At 44.7% G+C, this 19,594-nt stretch overlaps 1 protein-coding gene across 1 annotated transcript in view; it reads right to left on the bottom strand.

Annotated features, from left to right (window-relative positions):
• Nucleotides 1-16,631, bottom strand: part of LOC127420675 (serine/threonine-protein phosphatase 6 regulatory ankyrin repeat subunit B-like) — a 69,585-nt gene extending 52,954 nt beyond the window's left edge. Inside the window, exons 1-2 of the mRNA XM_051663125.1 lie at nt 16,350-16,631; nt 779-880 (exon numbers count right to left, since the gene is read on the bottom strand). Coding sequence (XP_051519085.1) covers nt 779-880; nt 16,350-16,490 — 243 coding nt within the window. The 5' untranslated portion in view covers nt 16,491-16,631. The remainder of the gene's footprint in view (nt 1-778; nt 881-16,349) is intronic.
• Nucleotides 16,632-19,594: the final 2,963 nt, after the last annotated feature.

Here is a 19,594-nt window from a genome sequence, read left to right as displayed (position 1 = left end):
GCAGATTGGGTCAAGGGCCTTGCTCAAGGGCCCAACAGTGGCATCTTGGCAGTGCTGGGGCTTGAACCCCTGACCTTCTGATCAGTAACCCAGAGCCTTAACTGCTGAGCCACCACTGCCCCCTCAATCTTTTGATACACGTTAACATGAATTCAGTGTGATAAAATTACTTATTAACCTTCTGTGTGAAGTTATATACTTTGTTGTCATGGCAATGTAATACCAACTAAGACCTGTAATCTGATAAATACTGTAATGCTGGTAAAACCTGATTTTATCACACTAAATCATGTTAATACATAATGTTTATGTCTTGTGGCTATACTTTTAAAAGATTGTGTATTATAACGTTGACGGACTAGCCCCATTCAGTTCCACTGCTTTACACTAACCACAGTTTTTACTTTATTTGAAATGAACGAGTGGCGAGATGGAATTCTTTTTGTGGTAATCAACATTATGCCACAAATGTTAAGATTACATTCACACATTTTGATTTTTAAGATTACATTAATTCAGTCAAGTGTGGAGGACAGTTGAAACATTAAAAGGTTTGTTTTTCAGGTGTACATTAGTGTCCAAATATATGAATACAGACATTGTGTCTTTCATACAGTAATGAAAAGTAATTTTCTTTAATAAGCTACTACCCCTTGAACCATTTTCATTAAAAAACTTAATTGTGTGTGAATAATTAACAACATGTGTGTGAGTGGCTGGTGTTGGGAAAGTTTCCTGGTTATTGAAGACAAACGTCCAGACAGAGGGAAACTCCTACCCTTGTTCTGTCACTTGGACTGACCCCCAGTTCCAGCAATCTGTCAACGATAGACAAACAGCTCTCTCGCACAGCAACCATCAGCAGACTCAAGCCCGACTCCTGAGGGAAAACAATGAAATAAATAATCAGGAAACAAGTCAATATTTCACTGCACAAAGAGATTATTCAGTAGAGTACTTATATTCAGCGCATTAGTGATTTGTAGTGAAGTTACACAAGAAAGGAATCAATACAGTACATACAGTATATATATATATATATATATATATATATATATATATATATATATATATATATATATATATATATATATATATATATATAAGCAGGGGCATTGCCACACACCCCAATACATTTTTGCTTTGCAAATGTTCTTCGGTTTAAGGAAGTGACGTCTTTGTTCCTTGAACATTTCCGGCAGGAGTTGTGTAAGGCTGGCACCAGTGTAAGGCTGGCACCAGTGTAAGGCTGGCACCAGTATGTCTACACACAAAAGGCACCATTTCCGGTAAAAGTCAAAGAACTCTGTGAGAACCAACGTCATAGAACTCTCTCACAAAAGCTGAAATCTACACCTGAATATCACCACAGTGTCATAAATTGCAAATCACCTTGCTCCCCCCTCTTCTCTCTCTCCCCCTTCTCTCCTTCAACAGCTCAGGACCAATAAAAAGACACAAGATTTATATGTAAAAATATAACAAATACCATGAAAACAAAGAATGCAACTGTATGTGTTTGATATCATTTAAGAGGTCTCTGTGCGACTGGTATAATGGTCTCTTTCCCATGTTGATAAAACTAATGGTAACAAAGTTATAAGGTCTTTGCCAAATTGTCTCCTTGATAATTGAAATTATCTCCTGTATGTTAACAAGGTTAAACCCCAGGAAGTCAAGAACCCATTCACCCCCAAATTCTCATGGTTCAAAGAATAATACCATTTGATACACAATGTTTATTCTGTCTGGATATTTAAGGAAGGTTGGCAAGGAACTCTGGGAGAATCTGTTTTCAGAGATCCCATACTGTCACTGTATGTAGTTCTATTTGCCATGAATGTTTCTCTGACTTATATCTTATTTTTAGGAATGTTTGTTTATTCTGATCATATGTGAAATTGTTATTATTTGATTTATTCTGAATTCTTCCGAAATCATTTGTGACCGGTAGATTGTGTTAAGATACTGTTTGTTACCGCAAGTATGAGACCAGGATAAGACCATTACTGAAGCTCAGTGTAGGAGAATCCATGTAAGACTTCAGTCAATGCTTATCGTCCGTCATAGCAAGTTGTGTGTACGTGTCTAAGCGATGGTATCATCTGATTATGAGAGAAGCCAAATCTGATGATATTTAGATTACCCTACAACCTTTGACTATGAACTGAACGGGCTCGCTTGTGACGTGAGATCCTCGTAATTGAAATAATGGCCGGCGTGAGACTCTAAGCGACATTCAAGTATTGATTGAAAGGACAAAATTAAAATTAAGATGATTCAGAGTAATCAATAACTTAAAAAGATAAAATTAAAAGAATGATCAGAAGTTAATTAGAGCTATAATTTAAATTAGAGGTCAATTTATATTGGAGTCAGATTAAAAGACAGATTTCAGCACTCAGAAAAGACAGAACAATGCAGAGACATTCAAAGTGCAATTTATTGAAGTTCCACTCCGAACCAATTTAGGTTTTGTCCTTTTACAAAGTGGTGACTGTCCTCTGTGATCTCCAGCGAGCGAGTGATGTCTTTTCAGCGTGACATTCAGTTCCATTCCTTCTGTCTCCAGCTGCTGTGGTAAGTGCATTCTTTATGCCTTTTAGAAGTGTTGAGGGAAAGCAAAGATGCACCCCATATAGACACATTTTGTAGAACGGGTCAGAATACCCACTGTTTGACCGGAGACCGAAAAAATCCGGTGGGGCTAAAAAAATGTGTATCAGGGAAGTGGTAGCGGCAGTATACGAGGAATGAAATCTCTTGCACTGCAAATTAATGATCACTTTGTTCGCCCAAGCGACAAGAGATCAAATTTAAACTGGAAAAAACATCATCCATAATTTTATTCTGGTATTCAAGGGAGGATTACAACTGGAACTTTAATTCTAAAATCAATGAACACTGTCACTATTGTTTATTTACTTTGCTGCAACGAATTCGCAACATTTAAAAAGAATGAGCGGGTAGCAACTGTAAACAACTAAAAAGTAGCGATTGAGATATAAACATTGCAAGTCGATGTGTTTGCATATGAAAAGCAAGGCTGGGAAAAACAGAGTGATGTAATGAAAAAATAAAAAAATAAAAAAATCATAACAAAATAAATGTCACTAGTTCCCTATCTGTCACTCACTCGACGTTGGTGTCGATGTAGTGACACTAGGGGTCACTCTTGGGAGCCCGAGACACCTCTGGTCTTTGATAAAAGGCCAATGAAAATTGGCGAGTGGTATTTGCATGCCACTCCCCCGAACATATGGGTATAAAAGGAGCTGGTATGCAACCACTCATTCAGATTTTCTCTTCGGAACCGAACGGTCATGCTCACTGAGCTGAATACTACTGTTCATTCACCTGCTGGATCTGACGGCGCATTTCAGCGGCTTCTCCCTCCTCTGCACTGGTGCACTGCAGAGAATGCCCCTGGGCGCTTCGGCAGAAAAACTAGAGAGTATATTTTCTGAAAGAGCATTTTTCCCCTCTAAAAGAGTATATATTTCTCTAAAAGAGCGCACACACACGGAACGTCTTTTTAAAGACGCGTCTTTTTAAAGATGCTTTTCCGATTGTGTGTTATTCCTGGTTGTGCTCGTTATCTCTCGCCTTCTAACGGTCACGATCACTGTCTTTCGTGTCTGGGCACTGCTCACGCGGAGACAGCGTTCGTGGATGGTCACATTCTCATTGCGAGAATGTGTCCATGGCAACGTTGCGGTCGCGGCTCGCCTTCGTAAGGAAGCGAGCCACCCCAGAGGCTCCCGCCTCGGTCCTTTTACCCACGGGTTTGAGGCCAGCGCGGCTAGCACTGGGGGCGATTTGGGGACCCCAATGGGACCGCCTCCGCCGGGTATCCCCCCGCGGACCTCCCATTCCCCAGCACGCTCGTCTGCCCCGATCGGGCTTCCGGGTGAGTCCGCTGGCTCGTCTCACGGCGAGTTCGACCTCTTATTCGGAGCCCGCGAAAGTGATGAGCTCTCGAGCGCAGCATGGGAGAGCGGGCTCGTCCAGTCGGAAGCCTCAGCTGGGCTCCTCCCTTCAGGGTCGATCGCCCAGTCACAGGCTGACGCGGAGATGACGACATGCTTTCCCGGACAGCCGCGAGCGTCGGTTAGAGTGGATTTCACCGCTCTTCCCTGAACCCTCGCGGCTCGGTGATTGGTTCCTGGGCTCGCGGCGCCGCTCAAAGCCACGCCCCGCCCCGTTCCTTTCTTCCCGGAAGTGCATGAAGAGCTGACAAGGTCGCGGGAAGGCACCTTTTACTGCCCGGTCCCGATCTTTTCAGCTTCCCCGCTCTCACTACCCTCGATGGTGGGGCGGCCAAGGGTTATTCGGCAATCCCCCGGTGGATAAAGGCGCTCGCGGTGCACCTATGCCGCCACCTGGCACGGGTGCCCAAAGCCCCCGTCCAAGGCCTGTAGGTTTACGTCGTCTCTGACGGTCAAAGCCTACGGCGCTGCTGGACAAGCCGCCTCCGCCCTGCACGCCATGGCTCTCCTGCAAGTCCGCCAAGGCGCTAAAGGAACTGCACGAGGGTAGTTCCGCCCTGGGATTGATGCAGGAACTGTGCTCGGCGACCGACTTCGCTCTCCGAGCGACGGAGATCACGGCGCGGTCTCTCGGGCGGACGATGGCCACACTAGTGGTCCAGGAGCGCCACCTTTGGCTCAACCTGGTCGAGATGGGTGAGGCCGACAGGACACGATTCCTTGCTGCCCCCATTTCCCAGGCGGGCCTATTCGGCGACACCGTCGAGGACTTTGCCCAGCAGTTCTCGATGGTAGAGCAGTAGATGGATGCTAGCCGGCTTGTCCTGCCCCGGCGTGGCTCAAGATCCTGCACCCCATCTACTCATCGCTGAGGGCGTCCCTGCGGTGACTGCACCGGCTCCACCGCAGCCCGCCCTCCGGCCCGGCCCGGCGTGGAGCCCACCGCAGGAAGCCGACGCCACCCGTCTCACAGCCGGCACCGAAGAACCCACGGAGGTCTTCGAAGCGCCCCTGAGACGGGCGACCCAGGGACAACGAAACCCGCTGCTCTGGAGCTGGTAAGCAGATCTTCTTTTTGTTACCTTTTGCATTTAATTGCGCTGCATGCCCAAGTGGCTGCAGTACTCAAGAGCTCCGCAAGAGTGGTTTCCTTGTTCCCTGGGTCACATATTCGGTGTGTACGGCTGGCATCACGACCACCGTCCACCACTCCATTTGCCAGGTTGGCGCTCCAGCGGCGGCCTCCCGCCCTGAGCGCCCAGATGTGGCACAAATCCGCCCCCGATGTGACAGTCTCCACGGGTCATGAGGACAGGCCTCTTCCTCCCCCGTCCCAGGCTGTTCCGGGGGTGGTCACAAGGAGCCAGGTAAGTGCTTCGATGTCCTCGGACTCAGCACGGCCACGATGTGGTGTGGCACCTCAAGCTCCGCCCCGCCGCGAGGCCCCACCCGCCGGTACAGTACCGGAAAAAGGCGGTGGGTTGCGGCCAATCTTGGACCTGCGAGTACTGAACCGGGCCTTACACAGACTCCCGTTCAAGATGCTGACGCAAAGATGCATTCTAGCGAGCGTCCGGCATCAAGATTGGTTCGCGGCGGTAGACCCGAAGGATGCGTACTTTCACGTCTCGATCCTTACCTCGACACACACCCTTCCTGTGGTTTGCGTTCGAGGGTCAGGCGTATCGGTACAAGTCCTCCCTTTCGGCCTGTCCCTGTCTCCTCGCATCTTTACGAAGATCGCAGAGGCTGCCCTTGCCCCGTTAAGGGAGGTGGGCATTCGCATTCTCAACCATCTCGACGACTGGCTAATCCTAGCTCACTCTCGAGACGGGTTATGCGCACACAGGAACCTGGTGCTCTCACACCTCAGCCGACTAGGGCTTCGGGTCAGCTGGGAAAAGAGCAAGCTCCTCCTGGTTCAGAGCATCTCTTTTCTCGGTTTGGAGTTGGACTCAGTCTCCTTGACGGCGCACCTTACGAACGAGCGCGCCCAGTCGGTGCTGGCCTGTTTGAAGGCGTTCAAACAGAAAACAGCGGTTCCACTGAAACATTTTCAGAGGCTCCTGGGGCATATGGCGTCCTCGGCGGTGGCCACCCCGCTCGGGTTGATGCATATGAGGCCGCTTCAGCACTGGCTCCAGACTCGAGTCCCGAGACGGGCATGGTCTGTCACCGTCTTTTCAGCCCTTGGACCGACCTCTCGTTTCCACGAGCAGGTGTTCCGCTAGAACTGGTCTCCAGGCGTGTCGTGGTCACGACAGACGCCTCCAAAATGGGCTGGGGCGCTGTTGGCTACGGGCACGCAGCCGCCGGCCTCTAGTGGGTCCGCGGCTGCGTTGGCACATCAACTGCCTCGAGTTACTGGCAATTCTGCTCACCCTGCGGAGGTTCCGGCCGTTGATCCAGGGCAAGCACGTGCTAGTTCGGACAGACAGCACGGCAGCGGTAGCATATGTCAACCGCCAAGGCGGTCTGCGCTCCCGCTGTTTGTCATAACTCGCCTGCCGTCTCCTCCAACGGAGTTAGCAGCACCAAGTCGCTGCAAGCCACTCACATCCCGGGCAACCTCAACACTTCGGCGGACGCGCCGTAACAACAGGTTACCCTCAAGGGAGAGTGGAGACTCCACCTTCAGGTGGTCCAGCTGATTTGGAGTCGATTCAGTCAGGCACAGGTGCACCTGTTCGCCTCCCAAGAATCCTCCCACTGCCCGCTCTGGTACGCCCTCACCGAGGCCTTCCTCGGCATAGATGCGCTGGCACACAGCTGGTCCCCTGGCATTCGCAAATATGCGTTTTCCCCAGTGAGCCTGCTCGCACAGACCCTGTGCAAGGTCAGGGAGGACGAGGAGAAGGTCGTCCTGGTAAGCACCCTACTGGCCCGCCCAGACGTGGTGCTCGGACCTCACGCTCCTCGTGACAGCTCCCCCTGGGCAAATTCCCCTGAGGAAGGCCCTTCTTTCTCAGGGAAGGGGCACCATCGGGCACCCACGCCCAGACCTCTGGAATCTCCATGTCTGGCCCCTGGACGGGACGCGGAAGATCTAAGCTGTCTCCCACCTGCGGTGGTAGACACGTTCACTCAGGCTAGGGCTCACTCTACGAGGCGCCTGTATGCCTTTTAAGTGGTGTCTGTTCGCTAAGTGGTGTTCTTCCCATCAGGAAGACCCCCAGAGGTGCGCAGTCAGATCAGTGCTTTCCTTCCTGCAAGAGAGGTTGGAAGGGAGGCTGTCCCCTTCCACCTTGAAGGTGTACGTTGCTGCCATAGCAGCACACCATGACGCAGTCGACGGTAAGTCCTTAGGGAAGCATGATCTGATCATCAGGTTCCTAAGAGGTGCCAGGAGGCTGAATCCCTCCAGGCCACGCCTTGTTCCCTCATCGGACCTCTGTAGTTTTTCAGGGTCTACAGAGAGCCCCCTTTGAGTTTTGCAGTCAGCCGGGCTTAAGGCACACTCCTTGAAGACTGTCCTCCTGACTGCGCTCACTTCCATCAAGAGGGTAGGTGACCTGCAAGCGTTCTCTGTCAGCGAAACGTGCCTGGAGTTCGGTCCGGGCTAATCTCACGTGATCCTGAGACTCCCGACTGGGCTATGTGCCCAAGGTTCCCACCACTCCTTTCAGGGACCAGGTGGTGAACCTGCAAGCGCTGCCCCAGGAGGAGGCAGACCCAGCCCTGTCATTGCTGTGTCCGGTGCGCGCTTTACGCATCTATTTGGATCGCACGCAGAGCTTTAGAATCTCTGAGAAGCTCTTTGTCTGCTTTGGTGTACAGCGGAAAGGAAGCGCGCTGTCTCCAAGCAGAGGATCGCCCACTGGCTCATTAACGCCATAACTATGGCATGTCTCGCCCAAAACATGCCGCCCCCGGTAGGGCTACGAGCCCATTCTACCCGTGGTGTAGCGGCTTCTTGGGCCCTGGCCAGAGGTGCCTCTCTAACAGACATTGCAGAGCAGCGGGCTGGGCAACACCCAACACCTTTGCAAGGTTCTACAACCTCCGGGTGGAACCGGTTTCGTCCCAGGTAGTGGCACGCAATACAAGCGGATAAGCCCGGGATAGCCGGCCGGGTGTATCGCTTGCACATAGCGCCTTCCACCTCCTTTTGAGCTGAAGACGTGCGCTGTTAATTCCCAGTAGTGTTCACAAAAGTTGTTCCCTGGTTGACTTCCTCCGAGCCCTGTGGCAGTCGAGTTTTCGGAGAGACTCGCTGCCGGCCCAGTACACGCGCTAACTAAGAGCCCGGTTCTGGGGTAGGTGCTCCGCATGTGGCGGTTCCCTGTAAGGCTAACCCCATGCGATCTATATCTTCCGCTAGTTCATTTCCCTACTGGCAAACTGCGTCTTCCTTGGGCAGAGCCCCTCAGTCTCCATGTTGTAGTAACTCCTCCCCCATTGGGCAGGATCTACCTTGAAGGCTCTCCACATGGTTGGAAAGACCATGTGATGTATTCTTCCACTTAAATATCCCCCCTCTCTTGGGGCGAGGTGTGGTCTCCGCGGTGTCCTCCCCTTGGGAGGGACACCCCCCGACTAGACCTGGCGGCCCAGTCAGATAATCCCCCTTCTTTTTAGGGAGTGGAAAAAGAGAAGGGGAAAGAGGCCACGACTGCGTTAAGCCTGTCTCTATCTCTGGGTAGTCGACTTGTCCCCAAAAAGGGCCGTTTGACACTCATAACTGTGTTGGGGGAGGTTACGTGTCGACCTGGTGCGCTGGCTATGAGGCACACAGCAAGTCTGCCCACCACACACCGCTAGTTCACGTAACACAGTTCAGCCTTGTGGCATTTTGTATAGGGACCCCTAGTGTCACTACATCGACACCAACGGCGAGTGAGTGACAGATAGGGAACGTCATGGTTACTGGTGTAACCTCCGTTCCCTGATGGAGGGAACGAGACGTTGGTCCCTCCTGCCACAACGCTGAACTACCCGCTGAAATGGCCGGACCTTATATCGGCTCCTCAGCGTAAAACCTGAATGAGTGGTTGCATACCAGCTCCTTTTATACCCGTATGTTCGGGGGAGTGGCATGCAAATACCACTCGCCAATTTTCATTGGCCTTTTATCAAAGACCAGAGGTGTCTCGGGCTCCCAAGAGTGACCCCTAGTGTCACTACATCGACACCAACGTCTCGTTCCCTCCATCAGGGAACGGAGGTTACACCAGTAACCATGACGTTTATAAATCAGTAAAGAGTACTATGACAAACTGTTTTTTTTTTCTATTTGCAACTGTGCTAAACACTGTTGTTATCATAGAACACACGTGATGATACTGCATGAACACATAGGCTAATGCAGTTTATTTCTGAAAACACGACTGTTTCTGCTGTAAGTGTTACAAGAAACACTTAGGTTAGAGGTTGTAAATGCTTCGGGCATTCTAGACTTTTCGTCTTGTGTAAAGTTGAAATAACTGTAATCATGTTTCTCTTGAAATTGTTCATCAGTTTCAAGCTGAATGTGTGACTATGTCGGATATGTTTGTCTCTGATACGGCACACTGTGCTATTTACCATGTAGCTGCAGTTAAACCATACAGAGTACAAAATTCCATGTGACTACCAGTAATTTTACACAATTACCAAACTCTCAGTAGTTTTACAGAATTAGCAAACTCTCGGTAGTTTTACACAATTAGCAAACTCTCAGTAGTTTTACACAGTTAACATTAACCTTCAGTAACTTTAAAAAGACTGAAGAACTTCATTAAGCCTTTAAAATTCAAGAATACTCTTTGCGCCTTGCATCACCTCTGACTCTGCCCAGCCCCCCCTTCATATTCAAATAGATTTGCATGAGAATACACCTAGTGACAGCTTAACTCAAGAAAATGAGAAAATTGCATTCAATTTCATATTGTAATCGCAAAAGCTCTGCAGCTTGAGCAGAAATTTGACCCATGTAAAAATGTGGCTGCAGTCATTGGGTGTTTACAGCAACATGTCCAAACATGCTCATACATTTGATACAGGGCCAAATCAAAGGCATGTATTCTCAAAAGAGCAACAAGATGACAAATATCTCATTCCAGAAAACCTCCAGAGACCAGTAACAAAATTATTTTAATTTATACTCTTTTTTATATAATATAATTGTATTATAATCACATTGTAATATGCATTATATTATAATGGCCAAGCATGGACATGTATATTTGTAATGACACTGCCAACCGAACAACCTTACAGGCCTTGAAGAATTCTTGCTATTGAATTTCATTGGTTCACTTATCAGTGCCAAGAGGGAGGGTATACGGTCGTTTTTTGCTGTGCATCAATGCTGTAAAGACAGTGACACGTGATAACAAACCAAATCTTCTCTCACTGAAAAGCACCAATTCAAATTAAATCTGATCAGGGGAACCATTTGCTGTGTAGACAATGAAAAATATGTGTGTAAAATGCTAAACATCAGGCAGAAATTTCACAACCCTGACAGACCACAGAGATCATAGATGATCAAACGTGTGAATAGCACCCTTAAAAAAAAAATTAAAAAATTGCTTAGCAGACAACACATCACCAAAAGAGGTGGACTGATTCTTTGACCACAGAGCTGTGTTGAGAGCAATAAAAAATAAAGCTATGGGCATCAGCTCATTTGAGCTAATGAGTGGAAGGGTGATTAAGATACCCATGAATTCAGAAAGTTCCTATATTGCTCACAACACAGACTGTGCAGACTCAACTGCAAGAACAGCTTTAGGTGCTACACACTTCAAACTGCACTAAAATATCAGCAGTAATTCAGATCTCACCAAAGATGCTCAGTCTAATTTGATCTCTGAAACTAAATTTGCATTAGACATTGTAATGGTACGTGTCTTTTGTAAAGCAAAATGCATTTTCCCCCTGATTTGACCATCAGAGGAAAATAAAGAAAGTACCACATGTCTGAATGCAAAATTATTTAAAGGTTCAACATTAACTGTTTTCTCTCTGTGGTTGTTCCCATTTCAGGTTGCAATCTTGTGAGGGACAGATGCCAAAAGGTTTCTGATCCCCCTGCATCAAGCCAGAACAACGGATTGTCCATACGGGAGATGGGTGCGAAGGCAATCTAAAGGGGCCATTTACACCTCACAGCACTACACAAACAAAAAATAGCTATATGGCCTCCCGGTTTAGCAACGGAACCAAATTGTGCAACACCAGTTGCTCTAGAACAGGGTCCACCCATCTCCCCGACATGAACATACAGAGCACACACTTTCATCACTACACTCTCATGACATATTGACCTGCTACAGACAGTAAAACTAACCAGGCTCAACCACTACACATCATGGAACAAAATAATGGCCTAGATTCCGAAAGTACTAATCCACTGAAGATCTGGCCTGCCTCTCATGAAACATAGCCCCTCACATATACGACATTACAAACCTGTTTCCATAAAACAGTTATAATTATGGCACACATGACATGCACTATTTACAACTTCCCAACAACTTATCTGAAACACTGTAATGTACATAGGACATGTGCATGGCTACAGTCACACATCGATGATTTAATTACTAATTGCAAGCAAACTTGCCACCCAAATTTCAACATTTCCACCTACATATAAATTGAACCAATTGATTGTTGTTGGCATGGTTGCAAACCAGAGGGCCCCTGGTTTTCAACACATCGCTTATAATAATGCAAAAGTAATAAGAAGTGGATGATATGAAGTGTAGACACTTCTATCGGTCCACTACACGCTTTGAAAATAGACATGCATCATCGATTGTGACTTAGCCAGCAAATCACACACATTGGATCAATTTGAATTAGCACTGTGATTATTATATATGTCTGTAACTGTGATTCTACAATCATAGAATTATTATTATAACTATATGCTTAATGATGTTTATTGGAAATGAATGCATTGGAGTTTTTTTGTCACCTTTCCTTTAATCCATCCAGACCAAGTATTTCCAAATTCCACTCCTATAGTGAATGATCAGATCATCAAATGGGACCACCTTACTGGGTAAATGACGTCGAAGGGTACACAATATACCAGTCGCACTTGCTGTCATGAAACTCATCATTATGGTCATTATGATGCTATTCAAGTATCTCATACACAATGGTGTGTTGTCAGTGAGATGAATTCCTTCACCTATGGGGGGTTGTTCTGCCCTGCCAATCATTATTTTTGCCTAGAAGTAACAGAGGACTTTTCCATGGGACAGATAAACAATCTGGGGAGAATACCACTGGAAGCAGAGGCTTTGCCATGGTGGGATGACACCTTCTATGAGCAAAGCACACAAGCTGTGGCAGACACAATGGACTTGGCACAAAGAATCATCTTGCAGATGGAATATCACCTCACCCAGGCACATGTAGAGACAAACCTGGCCAAAAAGACTGCACAAATCCTTTCCAGATCATCTATACACTTCAGCAACTGAGATAAATAATAAAATGAAACTAAATTCAGACACAATGACCCCACAGGGACTTTTCTGGAATTGTCCTCGGGGGCCAAGCGGAGGAAACTGTAAGGCTGGCACCAGAATGTCTACATCTAAAAGGCACCATTTCCGGTAAAAGTCAAAGAACTCTGCGAGAACCAACATCATAGAACTTTCTCACAAAAGCTGAAATCTATACCTGAATATCACCACGGGTGATAAATTGCAAATCGCCTTTGCATTGTTTTACAAAGCTGAAATCTTCACCTGAATATCAACACAATGTGATATTTTGCAAATCACCTTGCTGCCCCCTCTTCTCTCTCTCCCCTTTCTCCCCTTCAGCAGCTCAGGACCAATACAAAGACACCAGATTTATATGTAAGAATATAAAAATACCATGAAAACAAAGAATGCAACTGTATGTGTTTTATATAATTTAAGGGGTCTCCGTGCGACTGGTATAATGGTCTCTTTCCCATGTTAGTTAAACTAAGTATGAGACCAGGATAAGACCATTACTGAAGCTCAATGTAGGAGAATCCATGTAAGACTTCAGTCAATGCTTATCGTCCGTCATAGCAAGTTGTGTGTACGTGTCTAAGCGATGGTATCATCTGATTATGAGAGAAGCCAAATCAGATGATATTTAGATTACCCTACAACCTTTGACTATGAACTGAACGGGCTCGCTTGTGACGTGAGATCCTCGTAATTGAAATAATGGCCGGCGTGAGACTCTAAGCGACATTCAAGTATTGATCGAAAGGAAATTAAAATGATTCAGAGTAATCAATAACTTAAAAAGATCAAATTAAAGGAATGATCAGAAGTTAATTAGAGCTGTAATTTAAATTAGAGGTCAATTTAAATTGGAGTCAGATTAATATAAAATTGGAGTCAGATCAAATTAATAAACAGAATCAATTTTTAAAGTGTAAATTAACAATAATTGCTTTACTTCAGCGCTCAGAAAAGACAGAAAAACGCAGAGACCTTCAAAGGGCAATTTATTGAAGTTCCACTAGGTTTTGTCCTTTTACAGTTGCTTCATTCATAAAGACTTTAACACGATTAAAGTTACTAACGCTAACACGATTGTCGTTAAATGTCATTATTAAAATGTGGAACATGATGCTCCCTGAGTGCCTGGAACTAACGGAAATTAAAGTGTTTAGATTGCCAAAAAAGCAACCGCAAATGGATGCATCCCTTACAAAAAAATCTAGAATTCTGTCTAACTAACCGCAAATTTGCCACTCATTATTTCCTCATGCAAATTACCTTGTGATTCACTGCAAATGTTTGCCAGATTGCAGCTCTTCACTGGTAGTGGTGAAACTGCAGCAAACCTTTGGCAACAATAGACAATTTGCCGCAAGTTTGCTGCAAAGCTCATTTGGATGTGACAATGATCAGTGGTGAATTTGTAGAAAGTTTGTCGCAGATTTGCCATGAACTCTATTTTTGTAAGGGATGAACCACTGCAGTGAAGCGAGATGGCTGGATATGTGCAGGGGAAAGTTTACCTTCCATCAACTGAAACAAAACCTCCATATAAACCCCATTGTTTGCTAATGATGAAGAAGCACTTTATTAAACTCAAGTCCTGCATGTGCAGCTTTGTTATGCTGTTTCTGAGAGTGCATATTATGCCAATCTGTGGTTCAATACCCAACACAGCTATCGTAAATCAGCCTCCACTGCCAATAAACATAACTACTTGCTTTTTTATTTTTTATTTGATCCCCTTTTCACCACAATTTGGAATGCCCAATTCCCACTACTTAGTAGGTCCTCGTGGTGGCACGGTTACTCACCTCAATCTGGGCGGCGGAGGACAAGTCTCAGTTGCCTCCGCTTCTGAGACCCTCAATCCATGCATCTTATCACGTGACTCGTTGTGCATGACACCGCGGAGACTGTGGAGGCTCATGCTATTCTCTGCGTTCCACGCACAACTTACCACACGCCCCATTGAGAGCGAGAACCACTAATCGCGACCACGAGAAGGTTACCCCATCTGACTCTACCCTCCCTAGCAACTGGACCAATTTGGTTGCTTAGGAGACCTGGCTGGAGTCATTCAGCACACCCTGGATTCAAACTCGCGACTCCAGGTGTGATAGTCAGCGTCAGTACTCGCTGAGCTGCCCAGGCCCCCAAATACTTGCTTTTAATGAGCATAGAAAATGTTGGCTTTGCACTCTGGTCATAGTTTTTGGTTTGTAGATTATTTCAAGCAGAGGTCAACTGACTTTGAACATCGGGCGTTTGGGTTGTCTTATTAGTTTTACAGGTTTTACACAAACACACTTGCATGCTCCTCAGAACATACAACACACTATGGATGTGGATCCTCATTTTATAAACTGTTCATCAAAGTTATCGTTTTATCCAATCTTTTTCACTTTTTCGCGAATGGATGCCTAAAACACAAGTCGTCAGTGAACGAATCAATGATTTTCAACAAATCTTTTAAGTGAACGAATCGTTTCCCTAAATGGTAAAATGGTAAATGGTCTGCACTTATATAGTGCCTTTTTTAAACTTAGCGGTTCTACAAAGCGCTTTACACTGTGACTCATTCACCCATTCACACACAAACTCACACACCAATGACGGCAGTGCTGCCATGCAAGGCGCTAGCCTGCCATTGGGAGCAACTTGGGGTTCAGTGTCTTGCCCAAGGACACTTCATCATGTGGAGTCATGTGGGCTGGAAATCGAACAGCTATTCCTGTGATTAGTGGTCAACCCACTCTACCACCATTTCAACGTAAATGGCAAATGGTAAATTTGCTAATATCACACATACATCACCAAGACGCCTATATGATGTGTGTTTACATCTGGAAGACATATTTTTTACGTGGTTTGCTCATCTGCAACACGTCTATGTGACGTTTCCTCTTGGATGTCAGTAAGACATTCAGCAGATGTCTCTGAGACATTTATGATTCAGAGCATTTGTAAATCTGATCTTTTTATGATATTTAGCAGATGTTAATTAAAATGCAATAATATCCAGATGAAAAGTGTTTAAACAGACATCTCAGAGATGTGCATGTGCAATCTGGGTATTTGATGTGTGCGTTTACATCTGGAAGACATATTTTTTAGGTTATATGCTCATCTGCAATAAGTCTATAAGATGTTTCCTCTTGGATGTCTATAAGACATTCAGCAGATGTCTTTGAGACATTTATGATTCAGAACGTTTGTAAATCTGATCTTTTTAAGATGTTTATCAGATTATAGATTGTACTGCTTTCCAGATGAAGAAGATGTATGTGTGTTATCTGGGATCTCGTCCACTTGTTTCAATCATGAACGACTCAGTGTTTAACAAATCACTTGAATCAATGAATCAACACTCGATCATTTCACATAAAATACGCTCAGCAGTTGACTTTTAGCAGATGTTCATTAGATTACTATGTTTTCCAAATGAAAAGATCTAAAACAGACAACTGGGAGATGTACATGTGCTATCTAGGGAAGATGTATTTTTTAAATTGTTAGTTCGTCTTTAATACGTCTATGAGACGTTTCCTCTCGGATGTCACTAAGAAGTTCAGCAGATGTCTCTGAGATGTTTATGATTTAGAATGTTGTAAATCTGATTTTTGTAAGATGTTTAACAGATATTCCAGAAAGCACACATACTGTACATCTCCGTTTAGATCTTTTTCATCCGGAAAGCATTGCAACCTAATTAACATATGCTAAACATTGTAAAAAGATCAGCTTTACATGCAATCAAAATCATAAACCTGAAAAAGTTCTGAGAAAACCTCTGGCATCATTTATTTGCAGGGAGCCATTTGCTTTAATATTTTGTTATACAATGCATTTACTTTTTTTTAACATCATAATATAATATAATATTTGATAACTGATATCTTCTGACTTGAAAACCTGCAGTTTATCTCACCTCATCAATTTGGAAGATCTCCGGGTCTCCCTTTTCCAAAGTCTCGAGTTTCTGCTCTAATGCCTCCCATTCTCCACTGAGGGCCAGATGCATCAGGCACTGAGGGACCCCAGAGTTTACACAAGAGCTTTCAGACATCATAGAAGACAACACAAAATAACTTCCCAGGAATAAAATCTAAAAAGTATATTAATGCTATAAGAAATGCATGTCTATTTTAAATGCTTCGTTTCATTAAAATAAAAAACAGATGTACATCAAGTCTATTTATTGAGCACACATTTCCCCTTCTGTCTCCATTGACTGTGGGCGGCGGTGGGTTAAAGTTTGAAAACTCCGCCTTTAGTTCCTCCTGTTACCCTGGATTCGCTAAAAAAGACAATGGAAAGCTGCCCAGCAGCAGCAGATCCCGAATAAATAGAGCTCACGCTGCTGTTAACAGTCTTTAACTATCTGTCCAAAGAAAACAGCAGAAGTAATTATTTTAACCGCACAATTATTATCTGCTGTTTTTGCCATTCATCACAAAATTATCTAAACATTGGAAATGCACAAATCTTGTTAGTTTACGTTTCTATTTTAGGGTAAAATGGGCATTACAGTGTCTGTGTTGAAGATTGTTTTCATTTGATAAATTAAAGTTTGTTTACTGTAGCATGTTACGTTTGGCAGAATATTTCACGATATTATCTAACTATATTAATAGTCAAAGTTAATACCTATTATTGATGGAGATTAAAAGTTGTGCTCTCATTAAAGAAAACAAGTTCATATTCATTTATAAACAACACAATACTAATGTTTTAACTTAGGAAGAGTTCAGAAATCAATATTGTGGAATAACCCTGATTTTCAGTCACAGCTTTCATGCGTCTTGGCATGCTCTCTACCAGTCTCTCACATTGATGTTGGGTGACTTTATGCCACTCCTGGTGCAAAAATTCAAGCAGCTCGGCTTTGTTTGATGGCTTGTGGCCATCCATCTTCCTCTTGATCACATTCCAGAGGTTTTCAATGGGGTTCAGGTCTGGAGATTGGGCTGGCCACCCCCAGATCATCACCGATCCTCCACCAAATTTCACAGTGGGTGCGAGACACTGTGGCTTGAAAGCCTCTCCAGGTCTCTGTCTAACCATTAGATGACCAGGTGGAGGATCGGTGATGATCTGGGGGTGCTTCAGCAAGGATGGAATCAGGCAGATTCGCCTTTGTGAAGGACACATGAATCAAGCCACGTACAAGATTATCCTGGAAGAAAACTTGCTTCCTTCTGCTCTGACAATGCTCCCCAACTCTGAGGATTGGTTTTTCCAGCAGGACAATGCTCCATGCCACACAGCCAGATCAATCAAGGTGTGGATGGAGGACCATCGGATCAAGACCCTGTACAACTGTGGTAAGAAGAATATCACCAGAATGCTATTCTGAGATGCGGGTTGGCACTGTTTTGGCGGCACGAGCGGGACCTACACAATATTAGGCAGATGCATTTAATGTTGTGAAATATATATAAATATACAGGTGCTGGTCATATAATTAGAATATCATCAAAAAGTTGATTTATTTCACTAATTCCATTCAAAAAGTGAAACTTGTATATTATATTCATTCATTACACACAGACTGATATATTTCAAATGTTTATTTCTTTTAATTTTGATGATTATAACTGACAACTAAGGAAAATTCCAAATTCAGTATCTCAGAAAATTAGAATATTACTTAAGACCAATACAAAGAAAGGATTTTTAGAAATCTTGGCCAACTGAAAAGTATGAACATGAAAAGTATGAGCATGTACAGCACTCAATACTTAGTTGGGGCTCCTTTTGCCTGAATTACTGCAGCAATGCGGCGTGGCATGGAGTCGATCAGTCTGTGGCACTGCTCAGGTGTTATGAGAGCCCAGGTTGCTCTGATAGTGGCCTTCAGCTCTTGTGCATTGTTGGGTCTGGCATATTGCATCTTCCTCTTCACAATACCCCATAGATTTTCTATGGGGTTAAGGTCAGGCGAGTTTGCTGGCCAATTAAGAACAGGGATACCATGGTCCTTAAACCAGATACTGGTTGCTTTGGCACTGTGTGCAGCTGCCAAGTCCTGTTGGAAAATGAAATCTGCATCTCCATAAAGTTGGTCAGCAGCAGGAAGCATGAAGTGCTCTAAAACTTCCTGGTATACGGCTGCGTTGACCTTGGACCTCAGAAAACACAGTGGACCAACACCAGCAGATGACATGGCACCCCAAACCATCACTGACTGTGGAAACTTTACACTGGACCTCAAGCAACGTGGATTGTGTGCCTCTCCTCTCTTCCTCCAGACTCTGGGACCCTGATTTCCAAAGGAAATGCAAAATTTACTTTCATCAGAGAACATAACTTTGGACCACTCAGCAGCAGTCCAGTCCTTTTTGTCTTTAACCCAGGCGAGACGCTTCAGACGCTGTCTGTTGTTCCCATGTCTTGCATACGTCTGTGCGTAGTGGTTCTTGAAGCACTGACTCCAGCTGCAGTCCACTCTTTGTGAATCTCCCCCACATTTTTGAATGGGTTTTGTTTCACAATCCTCTCCAGGGTGCGGTTATCCCTATTGCTTGTACACTTTTTTCTACCACATCTTTTCCTTCCCTTCGCCTCTCTATTAATGTGCTTGGACACAGAGCTCTGTGAACAGCCAGCCTCTTTTGCAATGACCTTTTGTGTCTTGCCCTCCTTGTGCAACGTGTCAATGGTCGTCTTTTGGACAACTGTCAAGTCAGCAGTCTTCCCCATGATTGTGTAGCGTACAGAACTAGACTGAGAGACCATTTAAAGGCCTTTGCAGGTGTTTTGAGTTAATTAGCTGATTAGAGTGTGGCACCAGGTGTCTTCAATATTGAACCTTTTCACAATATTCTAATTTTCTGAGATACTGAATTTGGGATTTTCCTTAGTTGTCAGTTATAATCATCAAAATTAAAAGAAATAAACATTTGAAATATATCAGTCTGTGTGTAATGAATGAATATAATATACAAGTTTCACTTTTTGAATGGAATTAGTGAAATAAATCAACTTTTTGATGATATTCTAATTATATGACCAGCACCTGTATATATATATATATATATATATAATTTTATATTCCCATTTTTTTTCTTCCACACCTCCAGTCACCTGTGGGACCCTCCATTACTATAGCAACCCTTGTGTCAACATTAAAGGGTCCGACGTGACAACCGAGATTACGTCACGTCTCCTAGC

The sequence above is a fragment of the Myxocyprinus asiaticus genome, chromosome 30 (assembly GCF_019703515.2).
Source record: "Myxocyprinus asiaticus isolate MX2 ecotype Aquarium Trade chromosome 30, UBuf_Myxa_2, whole genome shotgun sequence".
In the NCBI taxonomy this organism is placed as follows: domain Eukaryota; kingdom Metazoa; phylum Chordata; class Actinopteri; order Cypriniformes; family Catostomidae; genus Myxocyprinus; species Myxocyprinus asiaticus.
This window is presented reverse-complemented; position numbering and strand designations above follow the sequence as displayed.